Source organism: Abramis brama (assembly GCF_963993115.1).
Source record: "Abramis brama genome assembly, chromosome: 20".
Taxonomy (NCBI): domain Eukaryota; kingdom Metazoa; phylum Chordata; class Actinopteri; order Cypriniformes; family Leuciscidae; genus Abramis; species Abramis brama.
Window position 1 is genome coordinate 10149927 of NC_139982.1, and position 14846 is coordinate 10164772.

Sequence of the window (14846 nt, forward strand, 5' to 3'; positions counted from 1 at the left end):
TGGAAAGCAAAATAAAATGGACAATGATAGATTGGAAATAAAAGTTAACAACAAGCTGCTAAATAATCCAAATGAAATAGCAACTGAATTCAATCATTTATTTATTAACTCTGTCAATGAAATAACACAAATGTTTAGTTCGCCAGAGATAGCTTGTAAGCCTATTGATCCTGGACAGCCGGTTTTCAGGTTAAAGCAAGTTCAATATATAAATACACAAAGACGCGCTGGTATGCTCGATAACACATCTGATAAATCTATCAGTTAATATGGCAGTTGTTCCATCAGGATGGAAGGTGGCTATAGTCTCACCAATGTTTAAATCAGGAGACAAAGCAAACATTTCAAATTATCACCCCATCAGCATCCTCCCTGTTGTATCTAAGGTTGCAGAAAAGTGGATTGCCAAGTTGCTGAATAAACACCTCAGCCACGGCCATTCTCTCCTGCACCCCATGCAATTTGGGTTTCGCCAGTACCACTCCACAGAGACGGCAAACTGTGTCTTCATAGAAACAGTGAAATCCTTGCTTGATAAAACCACCTGTGTTGGTGCAGTCTTTGGATTTAAAGAAGGCGTTTGATACAGTAGATCATCAAGCCCTTCTGTCTAAACTGACTCACTTCAACTTTGCAGAAGATGCGTTAGCTTGGTTTCATTTACATTTTACATTTAGTCATTTAGCAGACGCTTTTGTCCAAAGCAACTTACAAATTAGATTTCAATCTTACTTATCCAACAGAAGACAGTCTGTGAGTGTTGGTGGCACTATCTCGTCTTACCTTGCATGTCCAGCAGGGGTCCCACAAGGCTCTATTTTGGGACCAGTATTGTTCTCTGTATATATATAAATGATCTGCCAAACCTTTGTCAAAAAGTCCATTTCCAAATGTATGCTGATGATGCGGTTATTTTAACACCTGCTAAAAGCACACAGGAAGCATCATCCATCCTCACATCAGCACTGGAGAATATACAGCATTGGCTGCTTAAATCCTGCCTATTATTGAACAAAAAGAAAACTTTGCTATGATTTTCCCCCAAAAAATCCATAAAACTGGAGTGGTCCAACGTGTTCCTGGGGGGAGTGGAACTTGACATTGTAGAAGAGTTCAAGTACCTCGGGGTCACACTGGACCCAACACTCTCATTTAAAACACACATCAAACTCCCAGCGAACACAATCAAATTTAATTTACTTAATTTTAAACAAATCAGACCATCAATGACTATTACTTCTGCTAAAATGTTCCTACATTCAATGATATTTCCACATATAGATTACTGCATCACAACCTGGTCACTCACTGGAGATACAATTTTAAAACCCATAGAAATGTTATTCAAAAAATCAGTGTAATATTTTGGAAAAATACAATATGCTCAATTTTGAACATTTTATTAATTTTAAAAATAGTAGTTTAATTTATAAAGTTTTCACGAACTAGCCCCACCTCCACTTTCTACATACATTAAACCAAGGAGACCTAGAGATCCAGCACAGAAAAACTACCTTTGGACAAACTGTTCTGTCTATCAGAGGACGTCACTTTTGAAACAGCCTCCCAACAAACATTAGAGAATGTCCCACTTACCCTGAGACTGTATATTGTCATATCCTTATGTGTTGTATATTGTCATATTATCTTTTTGTGTTGATGTCTTCCTGCCTTGGGACTACATATGAAAATTAGCATTTATGCTATAATCTAATAAATAAATAAATAAATAAAAGACTGATCGACTGATACGTACACCAGGTGACCTGTAAATATGAAAAATCCATTGCAGTTTTGCAAAATATTCTTTTTTCGAATTGCCTGAAAATCCACCTCATGCGAGCATAAAAACTTTTTTGCGATATATGTGAGTTTTAGCGAAAATGACGTGTTTCCATTGGGCGTATTTTCAATTCACAATTTCAATTTGCGCAATTTGAAGGGTAATGGAAACGCAGCTGGTTTTCTACTTAGCCACAGACTGGTCAGATTGCCCATGATTGTCCACCACTAAAAGTGCCTAAAAGGGTAGAACCATTGAAAGAAGGTTGCATGGTCTGATGAATCATGTTTTCTTGTAGGACAGCCGTGTGTGTTGTTTACCTGTGAAAACGATGGCAGTTTGATGCACAGTGGGAAGAAGGCAGCCGGTGGAGGCAGTGTTATGCTCTCAATGTTCTGCTGGGAAACCGTGAGTCCTGGTATGGATATTAGTTTGACATGTGCCACTAGCTAAACATTGTTGCAGACTATACATCCCTTCAGGACAATGGTGTTCCCTGATGGCAGTGGCTTCTTTTAGCAGGATAATGTGCACTGACACACTGCAAAAATTGTTCAGGAATGGTTTGGAGAAACATGAAAAAGAGTTCAAGGTATTGCCCTCCAAATCCCCCAGATCTCAAACCAATTGAGCATCTCTGGCCCTGTTTACACCTGGTATTAAGATGCGTTTTGGTCAATCGGATCACAAGTAGACGAGGGAGACTCATTCCCGCTTACACCTGGTGTTTTAATCCGTCTCTTTTGTCCACTTTCAACCACTGTCCTGATTACTTCAAGGGGAGAGTCTATGGGCGGTTAAATGTATGGACTTTTTCCAGATGTTTCAATCTAATGGACAAAATAAGCTTGCATAATTTTCATATGCATTACTTGACTGGAGTGCTGAATTGCAGAGATGTTGCAATATGCACATCACTATTATCAGATAGATGCGTTATTAACTGCTAATAAGAACTGCTATAATAATAATAATAATAATAATAATAATAAAAGAAAACTGTATCTCATATCTACTGACAATGTAACCTGAATGTAACCTGTAACACTTTTGATATATATAGAGAATATAATACACTGAGTAATTTGTGCATTTTGGACAGTTAATATTATAATTAATGGCTGCTTAAATATTGACTTGTTGGTGGCCATTTGGATCTGGTTAATTTCTATTTTCAGTTTATAGCCTGTTAGGGGTTAACAGTTTAGGACCCAAGGACCAGATGTTTGAAAGAAGACCCGGAGTCAGAATTATAATAAATTGAAGAAAAGTTTTACTGAAGATAGTTTGCAGTTTCATCAGCAGAAGTTCAGCTTCAAGACTCACACAGGAGTTTGTAGGCCGCCCCGCTTACAGTTACAAAGATCACAGCAGTTACACACACACACACACACACACACACACACACACACACACACACACACACACACACAGTTATACCCTTCACCAATGTCTAAGCTATGTCCTTGCTTCCAGGTTGAATGATTCTCATTGGCTAAGAAATAGATAAACACAGTAATTTTCCACACATATACAGATAGACTGAAGCATATCTCGATTATGCGGCTGACACTCGGACCCTGAAATTAGGCACGTCGTGACCTTCCAGGTGGCATATCAGCATTGCTGGGCACCAGCATGTCCAGAACAACAACTCAGTCAATCTCCAATAATGCCAGTGGTTCCTTAAAGGTGCTCTAAGTAACTTTTTTACCTTAACTGAACAGCTTCGGAGTCATTGGAATGGTTATATTACTTATTTCGGGTTGAATGGTGGTCGTTTCGCACCCCCCTGGTGCCCGTGAGCGGAAAATACGCACTTGCAACTTTGAGCCGGCGGGCCGCCGGTGTTGTGCCGAATTTCGACCCCCTGCCAAATTATTACCCCCCTAGTATTGGTAGGTTTAGGATTAGTTGTGGGGGAGGGGTAGGATTAGGGGTGGGGTTAGGATTAGGCAATCAGGTACTGACTTCAACGAGGGGGGTAATAATTTGGCAGGGGGTCGAAATTCGGCACAACACCGGCCGCCGCGTCAGAAAGTCTCGCGTGATATCAGGTCTCGCGATGTAAACAATTGCTTTATGGCCAGAAGAAATCTGCTAAAATGCTGTCATTATTGCGCTCCCTCACGCTGTTTGAACCCGGATGAAGAAGACATTTTAAAGAATGTCCCATCTGCTTTGATGTCGTTGATGTACTAGCCTCTGGTGTCTGAGAATCGCCAACGAGTTTTTACAACAGTGTTGTCAAATATCTATTCCGAAGCTGTGGGGGAGCTCTAGAGAAAAACCTGAGAGCAAAAAGCGAGAATACAGCGAAGAAATCCCGAAACTACTGAGCCCTGCTTTAACCTGTAACCAAGAAGGGCTCGACATTAAGGCTTGTCCGCTTGTCCGAGACAAGTGGATTTTTTTGTAGGCCAAGTGGAAGACAAAATTAGTTGTCCCACTGGAAAATTTCAAACAAAATAAAATGCCATGTTACTTCACGATATGTGCCACTCGCTCGCATAACTAACGTTACCAGATTCAAACTGTGCTTTCGCGCGTTGGCTGGCGCTGAGCCAGAGTCGGACGCGTTCACTGCTGTCATATATATATATATATATATATATATATATATATATATATATATAAATATATATATATATATATATATATATTCCATCGTCCATCGATTGGATGGATATAATATATATTCCATCGTCCATCGTCCCAATCGTCCATCGATTCGTCCACGTCCACACGTTAACGATTCCACTAACGATTCCGAACGTTCCGTTCCGTCCATTCCCGCGTCGCGGCACGACGTCACAGTATGCGACTGGATTTTTAAATCCCCCAAAAGCGCCATTAAAACATTTTAAAAGATAATTGCGACTTTTTATCTCACAATTGCGAGATATAAAGTCAGAATTGCGTGAAATAAAGTCGCAATATTCCATCGTCCATCGTCCCAATCGTCCATCGATTCGTCCACGTCCACACGTTAACGATTCCACTAACGATTCCGAACGTTCCGTTCCGTCCATTCCTGCGTCGCGGCACGACGTCACAGTATGCGACTGGATTTTTAAATCCCCCAAAAGCGCCATTAAAACATTTTAAAAGATAATTGCGACTTTTTATCTCACAATTGCGAGATATAAAGTCAGAATTGCGTGAAATAAAGTCGCAATTGCGTGTTATAAAGTCAGAATTGCGAGATATAAAGTCAGAATTGCGTGAAATAAAGTCGCAATTGCGTGTTATAAAGTCAGAATTGCGAGATATAAGGACCAGCGGTCAGCTTAAGAGGACGCACGGCAAGAGCGCGCTAGTGGTTTTTCAGAATACTCAGTTCTCCTGTTATTTCAGTGTTGTATTTGACTCAAGGTAAGACTATCTTCGATTCTCTGTTTACTTTGCATTTTTAACTTCACATAATTCTGTATTTTATTTAGACGCGTTGCTACATTAATCAACGGCCGCGCGTGGAAATTATTATTATTATTGCAGTTCTAATAGCACTTAAGTATTGACTCCTAGCAGTTTCGATTTGCCCCATTTTCGCTTTATGACTTAATTGGCCGACTGAGACAGCTGTCCTCACTCAAGCAGTGATAGCATTATATCTATATCTGTGTAATTTGCGCGCTGTCGCGGAAGCGTCAGCGGAAGCGTTCAGCTGTCGTGTTCAGCCTCCTCGTGTGAAGACCGACTCGGGTAAAGACCAGCGACTCTACCTGCGCGACTCCACCGAGCAAGGACACCAGAAAGGCACTTAAGTATCTCCTTCTCCCTTTCCCTTCCCACTTTTTATCGTATTCTCCACCTTACTCAACATGTGCTTTCAATACATTCCCGTTATCTCTCGGCAACGCCCTTTCATCACGCGCAAAATGCAGCGCAATACTGCTAATCTACGTCCCATTCTCTCATCCTTGCACACACCTCTCTCTCTTTCCGTGGGTCTATGGAATTGTCAGTCAGCAGTCAATAAAGCTGACTTTATTCCAGCCTTTGCATCTCATTCTACTCTTAGTATCTTGGGCTTGACTGAGACCTGGATTCGTCCAGAAGACTCAGCAACCCCTGTTGCTCTCTCTAGCAATTTCTCCTTCTCTCACTTCCCTCGCCAGTCTGGGAGGGGTGGGGGTACAGGGCTTCTCATTTCTAACAATTGGAAATACTCAGCACTCTCTTCTCTATGCAACAACAACTCATTTGAATATCATGCTATTACACTTACAACTCCCAATAAGATCCACATTGTAGTCATTTATCGCCCCCCAGGTCAGCTGGGTAACTTCGTAGAGGAGCTGGATGTGCTGCTGTCCTCTTTCCCTGAGGACGGCACCCCACTTCTAGTCTTCGGTGACTTCAACATCCATCTCGAAAAGCCGCATGCAACTGACTTCATCTCTCTCCTAGCCTCTTTCGATCTCAAACGACTTATCACCACAGGTACTCACAAATCAGGCAACCAACTGGACCTGGTTTACACACGCAACTGCATCACAGACAACATCTTGGTGAGACCTCTCCATGTCTCAGATCATTTCCTCATTACTTTCAGTCTACATCTCTCTACCCCTGCACCACCAACCCCCCCACCAGTCACTTTCAGGCGAAACCTGCGCTCACTTTCTCCCTCCCATCTTTCCTCTGCCGTGTCATCTTCTCTTCCCTCACCCTCACAATTCTCACCTCTGGATGTGAATACCGCAACGGATACCTTATGCTCCACTCTAACCTCTTCTCTAGACAATATCTGCCCTCTCTCCTCCAGGCCAGCACGCGCTACTCCCTCCAACACCTGGTTGTCTGAGGTTCTTCGTGAACACCGGACCGAACTCAGGGCAGCGGAGAGGAAATGGCGCAAATCAAAAGACACATCTGACCTGAGTATGTATAAATCTCTCCTCTCTTCCTTTTCTGGTGATGTTCATGCTGCAAAATCTTCCTACTTCCACAACAAGATCAACAACTCCTCCAACACACGATCACTCTTCAAGACATTCAACTCTCTCCTCTGTCCACCTCCACCACCACCCACCTCCTCTTTAACTGCTGACGACTTTGCAAACTTCTTCACCAACAAAACAACAACTATCAGCAGTCAGTTCTCAGCTCCACACACACAGGAACCCAGACTGACCCCTTCCACAGCCAATAACCCTCTGTCCTCCTTTTCTCCGCTAACCGAGGAAGAAGTATCTACACTTCTCCTCTCCAGTCATCCTACCACTTGCCCTCTAGACCCCATCCCCTCACACCTTCTACAAGCCATCTCTCCCACACTTCTACCAGCACTCACACACATCATCAACTCATCCCTCCATACTGGCACCTTCCCTACAGCATTCAAGCAGGCTTGGGTTACTCCACTGCTTAAAAAACCAACGCTAAACACATCATTTGTAGACAATTACAGACCTATCTCTCTCCTACCATTCATTGCGAAAACACTTGAAAGAGCTGTTTTCAACCAAGTAACATCCTTCTTGTCTCTAAACAACCAGCTGGATGTCAACCAATCTGGCTTCAAGAAAGGGCATTCAACTGAGACTGCACTACTGTCAGTCACAGAAGCCCTACGGATTGCAAAAGCTGCTTCCAAATCTTCAGTCCTCATTCTCCTGGATCTGTCTGCTGCCTTCGACACTGTGAATCATCAGATCCTTCTGTCCAGCCTCTCATCACTGGGCATCACAGGAACTTCCCTCCACTGGTTTGAGTCCTATCTCACAGGTAGGTCCTTCAGGGTCGCATGGAGAGGCAAAGTATCCAGATCTCATCAACTGACCACAGGTGTTCCTCAGGGCTCAGTGCTGGGACCGCTCCTCTTCTCCATCTACACCACATCACTGGGACACATCATACAAGCACACGGCTTCTCCTACCACTGCTATGCTGATGACACACAGCTCTTCCTCTCATTTCAACCAGATGATCCCACAGTAGCTGCACGGATCTCAAGCTGTCTGGCGGACATCTCGACATGGATGAAGGAACATCACCTGCAGCTCAACCTGGCAAAAACTGAGCTTCTCGTCCTCCCTGCCAATCCGTCTCTACAGCACGACTTCACTATCCAGCTAGATTCATCATCAATCACCCCATCAAGGTCGGTCAGAAATCTTGGAGTAACGTTTGATGACCAGCTGACCTTCACAGATCACATTTCAAAGATAGCTCGATCATGCAGGTTTGCAATGCACAACATCAGGAAGATCAGGCCTTTCCTAACTGAGCATGCAACACAACTTCTCGTCCAGGCCCTGGTCATTTCTAGGCTTGACTACTGCAATGCTCTTCTGGCTGGACTTCCATCATGTGCAACCAAACCTCTACAGATGATCCAGAACGCTGCAGCTCGTCTTGTCTTCAACGAGCCAAAGAGGGCCCACGTCACTCCTCTGTTCATCTCTCTGCACTGGCTACCTCTCGCTGCTCGCATCAAGTTCAAGGCATTGACGCTCGCTTACAGATCTATCTCAGGCTCAGCTCCCTCCTACTTTCACTCACTCCTACGAGCCTACATCCCTACCAGAAGCCTACGATCGGTCAACGAGCGACGTCTCGTGGTTCCATCACAGAGAGCCACAAAATCACTGTCCAGAACATTCTCATTCACAGTTCCATGCTGGTGGAACGCTCTCCCCACCCTCATCCGGAATACAGAATCCCTGACAACCTTCAAAAGACAGCTGAAAACCCATCTCTTCCGTGAGCACTTAACCTCATAAAAAAAATAAAAAAAATAAAAAAAACACCTTTCCCTCTAAAACCTCACTTATCGGGCTAATGCGACTCCGAATAATGCCTGAACTTCGTATCTTGAGCACTTCTTGCGTTGTTTTTGTTTTTGCCTCTTCATGATGACTCGCTTAATCTAGTCCTAACTTGTAAGTCGCTTTGGATAAAAGCGTCTGCTAAATGACTAAATGTAAATGTAAATGTATAAAGTCGCAATTGCGTGTTATAAAGTCAGAATTGCGAGATATAAAGTCAGAATTGCGTGAAATAAAGTCGCAATTGCGTCTTATAAAGTCAGAATTCTGACTTTTTTTCTCGCAATTGCGACTTTATATCATGCAATTCTGACTTTATAACACATAATTGCGAGTTTATATTTCGCAATTCTGACTTTATATCTCCCAATTGCGTGTTATAAAGTCAGAATTGCGAGATATAAAGTCAGAATTGCGTGACATAAAGTCGCAATTGCGAGAAAAAAAGTCAGAATTCTGACTTTAATAAGACGCAATTGCGACTTTATATCTCGCAATTCTGACTTTATAACACGCAATTGCGACTTTATAACACGCAATTGCGACTTTATTTCACGCAATTCTGACTTTATAACACGCAATTCTGACTTTATAACACGCAATTGCAACTTTATTTCACGCAATTCTGACTTTATATCTCACAATTCTGACTTTATAACACCCAATTCTGACTTTATATCTCGCAATTCTGAGAAATAAAGTCAGAATTGCGTGATGTAAACTCGCAATTGTGAGATAAAAAGTCGCAATTATCTTTTAAAATGTTTTATTCTGTAGCGGAAACAAGCTTCCATACTGATGAGAGAGAGAGAGATGGTAGTGGTGGTGATGCTGTCGGCTCGCGCTAGTCTGTTTTGATCTTCTTTACAGCCAACAGAAGTAAACAAAGTCAATCCAACAGTGTGATAAGTGCGTGCCGTCAGATTTATATTCCAAGTTCACATTTTCATAGCTGTTAGATCGAATCCATGAACCGCATTATTACACCGTTTTCTAAGGCTACGCGATCAATTTAAAACAATTTACAATCATAAAATAGCAGAGTGCTATCATGAAATCGTAAAGGCTGTGATATGCGCAAACAATATATGCACTGTTTTTTTTTTTGTTTTGTTTTTTTTTACAGAGAAGCACGACGCTTTAATTATTTATATGCGTGCAGATTGTTAAAAGTAACTCAGCTCCGTTCATAGTAAACGCTGCTCCACGTATACTCAGTCTCCTCATGTGCTGTTTGTTTAGGTTTCCGATAATGTACGTTTGGGAACGCAAAACCTCGGACGCATATTTCATATAACTGTCATCATTTATATATGCGTGTCAGCATATCAGGGGGGAGCACAACAAATATGCTCAAACATTTAAATAACATCCATGGCATTAAATACCAGGAGTGCACTATATTTGACAGCCTGCACTCCACAAACAATGGTAGGTTGGCTTATAAATTATATCAAAACATTAATGCTAGATGTAAGTAACCAATGATCAGCCTGGAGAGATCAAGGATCCTCCCAGAAAAAGCAGACATGCTTGTTTTTCTGCACAAGAACTGCTAGAAATGTTTAAATGTTAAATGATTAATTGATGAAGTTTTTGTGAAAACAATAAAAGTTAAAGTTAAAATGTAAACCATGATGCGTTGTTTACTCTTTTATAGTTTAGCACACACGACTAACTGTGATTACAATACAAAGCTTTGTTTTAGAAATGTTTACTTTTTTTTAGAAATGTCAAAGCATTCAACTTCTGTATTGATATTGCACACTTGGTTTTCATTCTTTAAAACCACTTTAAATTAGACATTCAAAGCCAACAACTCTCAAAGCAAAGCCAAAAACTCTGTAAGTGTGCAGCAAATGGTACAGGAATCGATAAGGAATCGCATCGATAAGCAGACTCGACAATGGCATCGATATCGATAATTTCTTAACGATGCCCATCCTTACTTGCAAATACTGAGGATACCTACAAGAGTCACCACTACCTCTGGTGATACACTGCACACCAGCGTGCAAAGTATTACTTTGTATTATGGAGTCTGGAGATCCTTATTTCTTGTTGAAGGGGAACTCTATTCTTGGGACACTTTCCTTTCTACTGTTTCAACTGAATTTTATTAATATTGATAGTGTTTGGATGCTTTCAATGGTTTGTTCGAATTCTGCATTAGCAAAACACAAAAAAATAAATGATAGAATTATAAATCTTTACCCGGACAAGTGACTTTTGTGCATGGACAAGTAAAACATAAATTTACTTGTCCGAAGGACAAGTGCCTCAAAACGTTAATGTCAAGCCCTGGACTAACACACACACACACACACACACACACACACACACACACACACACACACACACACACACACACACACAGCTTTTCCCAGGTTGGATTTGGCCAGGCTCTAACTATAAACAGGAGAGTCCTCTCAAAACATCAAGATAATGCATTCTTTCTCTACACTTTAGTCTAACTGGAAAGTAAAGGCTTTAACAAAGAAATGGTCCCTTAAATTATTGGCTTCAATGACCCCTATATGTTTTAACATGTTGAAAACCTTTCTCAAACACAAAACGAGTCCATATTTCATTTCTGGAAGCTGGGCTAAATGAGCAAGCACTGTTACTGCATTCAGATATCAAATACAGACATTAGAGAATACATGAAAAGAACATTTCAGTAATCACACTGGTAACTTCTATAACAAAGTAAAATCTCCAGAGAAGTCATTCAACTCGTGTGATATTTAGAATGAAACATATTGATTAATACCGTGATTATAATCACTCATTATATACAAATTTATTAAGTAAAAATGTAAAATTATAGTGACAAACAATTGAATCAAATAAATAAGTTTATATTAAAATCCAAAGTATCTAACAGATGAAGATTGTGAAGATCAAAGTATAGAGAAAGAAAGACAAAAAAAGTAAGAGTCTATGTTTTTTATTTTTTATTTATTTGGACACATTTTTAATTAAACATTTGTATAACAAAAGGAAGATTTTTGGTCAGTTTTATTGGACTGATTAACCAAGCTCTCCAGAAAACAATCCCTTCAATTTAATAAAACAATACATGTTAAACAAACTCTTCATATTTAATGGTATTAGATAATGTGTTAATTGCATTTAATAGATTACACTTTCAATAAAACGTGAAAAGATGTTTCATTACATTTACGCCGTAAAGCAGTGGTGTAGTCTAGTTTTTTGTAGTGAGTATACTGTAATATACACCCCCCCCCCCCAACTCAGCCAGTTAAGAGCTACATTTAGCCTTAGATGTTATATGAGTATGGTCCCTTAAGCACAGGTTTTATCAGTTGACAATAAAATAATAAAAAAATGAAACATTATAGGCACAAATACAAATTTACTTTTAGAAATGGTGTTTTTGAAAAAAAAAATGGTGTTATTGTTTTGGCAAGTTTAGGCTACACTTTAAATTAAAACATGTATGAAAACGTGTGTGATATTCCCTTAAAATAACGTTTTAATAGATTTTATTATTATTATTATTATTATTATTATTATTTTTATTATTATTATTTTAAAATTCATTTTTACTTCTTTTTAATTTCTTTGAGTTAGACCAAACTTTTATTTTGGTGGATTGTAGACATTTGAGTTTCTGTGTGTTTTAATAAACTATTATTATTATTATTAGGCCTACTTTAAGTATACTCTACTGCAATAGTAATATATTTCTGTTATAATTTCTTCAAGTTATACCGAACTTTTATTTTGACAGGTTGTCGTAAAGACATTACAGTTTCTATGTGTTTGTATATGAAACGAATTAATGACTTTTATCAAATTAAATGGTGAAATTCTCGTGAAGTGACTCTCATAGCAGCTCTGCGATTAAGTGCACATGTAGTAGCTCATGTCTCAATACAGTGAAACGCTGAAAACACCACGAGCGTGATCACGCGTGCTTCAGTGTGTGTGTGTGTGTGTGTGTGTGGAGCACACATTGAGCGCTCATTCATTCCCAGAGACGCGTAGAACAATTGCAGTCTCTTTTAACTTTAATATTCACAGACACTAGTCCATGTCGAGATTTGATTCATTGTACAGCCCTACTTTTGATTTATTCATTAAAAAATAGCCAAATTCGGTGACGTTCTGCTTAGCAAGCTCCATTTGTGACTGGATTCCGCGATTCGGTGTCGCTTCGCAAACACAGACGGGGTGAATTTATGAATGAAAGTGAAAGTTCTGACACAAAACGAAGTTGTTACGCATCCTCACGATTTTTTAAGTGGGTATACTGAAATCCTTGGCCTTTTCTAGTGGGTATACGGCGTATACCTGCGTATCACGTAGACTACACCACTGCCGTAAAGGCGTCAGCAGCGTGTCGAGCGCTTTGAAACAATGAATAATTTTGGTTATATTGATTCAAAGTTTCGAAAAGCTTCGTTTCTTCAATCACTAGACGAAATGTCGACCTGTGAACTGTGGGGTATATAAGATCAGTACCGATACTGTATGAAGCCCTGCAATAACAAAATAATACTGATCACCATGTGGATCTCCCAGGTTCTTTGGTCAACAGACGGGTATCATATGTATAGCACCGCCTTTGCATGTTTCAACTAGGTCCTGTAAGCGAATGTAAATTTCTACTCGCACACCTTCAGCTTTTTACAGATTGTTCTGTGAAGAGTAGAGCTTGAACATAGTGAAACATGTCTGGAAGAGGCAAAGGCGGTAAAGGACTCGGGAAAGGAGGCGCTAAGCGTCACCGTAAAGTTTTGCGCGATAACATCCAGGGAATCACCAAACCCGCCATTCGTCGTCTGGCTCGCCGCGGCGGCGTCAAGCGCATCTCCGGTCTGATCTACGAGGAGACCCGCGGAGTGTTGAAGGTGTTCCTGGAGAACGTGATCCGCGATGCCGTCACCTACACCGAGCACGCCAAGAGAAAGACCGTCACCGCCATGGATGTTGTGTACGCGCTGAAGAGACAGGGACGCACCCTGTACGGCTTCGGCGGATAAACGCCTGAAACCAGGAGAAACCACTCAAACCCTACGGCTCTTTTAAGAGCCACACACTCTGCCACATAAAGAGTCAATGTTTTGATCACGTTAACCATACATTAATTATAAAACAAGCAAAATTGTTTAGCAAATGGGCTCTTATTTACTATTCATGTGGTTTAAATAGTTCAACAACATCTGACCATTATTGGTTTCGTTTTTAAATTAATGAAGCTTTGAGGATAAACTGTTAAAGCGTGTCTAACCATTATTGGTCTCTTTCCTCCCAAACTCACTCAATTGGTCTATAATTAGGTTTAAAATTATACAATTATGCACAATATTTGTGTAGAACCGCTTTTATTTATTTTTTTAAAAAGAGCGGGAAACGAAACAAAGGACGTTCAAACATGGAGCGGTGGGCGGGACTATTATTGATTCTCTGATATGATTGGCTCTCTTTTCTCTCTTGATGCTTTGAGTTGACCAATGAAGTACGAGTTTGTGGGTTTGGCCTATGAAAACAGACAATCAGATAATTCCCGTATCGCTTTGAAAATTAGCATAGGGCAGTGAATAAATACCTCTGTATCACACTGAAGGGAACATTACTTTGTCAGTCTTCTGATCTCGTATCATCATGCCTGAACCAGCAAAGTCCGCGCCCAAGAAGGGCTCAAAGAAGGCCGTCACCAAGACCGCCGGTAAGGGAGGAAAGAAGCGCAGAAAGTCCAGGAAGGAGAGCTATGCTATCTATGTCTACAAAGTCCTGAAGCAGGTTCATCCTGACACCGGCATTTCCTCCAAGGCGATGGGCATCATGAACTCTTTCGTCAACGACATCTTCGAGCGCATCGCCGGTGAGTCGTCTCGCCTCGCGCACTACAACAAGCGCTCCACCATCACCTCTAGAGAGATCCAGACCGCCGTGCGTCTGCTGCTGCCCGGAGAGCTGGCCAAACACGCCGTGTCCGAGGGCACAAAGGCCGTCACCAAATACACCAGCTCAAAGTGAGGCGTGCCTGACTTCAACTACCCCAAAGGCTCTTTTAAGAGCCACCCATCTTCTCAAACGAAGAGCTTATGTTCTTGTATTTTTATTTTATTTTAATTGCTAAAAAAAAATTATTTTGGGTGTCCGTTCCATTCTTGTACTCAAAAAGCAGGAAAGTTTCAAGTAGCCTACAGTTAAGCTTTTAGAGTAGCGTCCTTCAGACTTGTACTATCCTGTTACCCAAAGCTTCTTGTGGTTTTACTTAATTTAAAATGACTTTAATGTTTTGCTGGATTTCC

The 14846-nt window shown here is 40.8% G+C and overlaps 3 protein-coding genes across 3 annotated transcripts; all 3 read left to right on the forward strand.

Annotated features, from left to right (window-relative positions):
* Positions 1-269: 269 nt before the first annotated feature.
* On the forward strand, positions 270-8705 carry LOC311070987 (uncharacterized protein; the record flags this gene model as incomplete). Its single annotated transcript, XM_084095204.1, has 4 exons — positions 270-552; positions 6059-6229; positions 7127-7516; positions 7715-8705. The coding sequence occupies 4 exons, from the start codon at positions 270-272 to the stop codon at positions 8512-8514; spliced, it is 1644 nt and encodes a 547-aa protein (XP_083951330.1). The 3' UTR covers positions 8515-8705.
* Positions 8706-13232: 4527 nt separating this feature from the next.
* LOC311070682 (histone H4) lies at positions 13233-13595 on the forward strand. The gene has a single exon (XM_084094689.1). It carries the CDS (start codon positions 13260-13262, stop codon positions 13569-13571), a length of 312 nt encoding a protein of 103 aa, XP_083950815.1. The 5' UTR covers positions 13233-13259; the 3' UTR covers positions 13572-13595.
* A 363-nt stretch (positions 13596-13958) lies between these two features.
* On the forward strand, positions 13959-14617 carry LOC311070678 (histone H2B). The gene has a single exon (XM_084094685.1). It carries the CDS (start codon positions 14194-14196, stop codon positions 14566-14568), a length of 375 nt encoding a protein of 124 aa, XP_083950811.1. The 5' UTR covers positions 13959-14193; the 3' UTR covers positions 14569-14617.
* Positions 14618-14846: the final 229 nt, after the last annotated feature.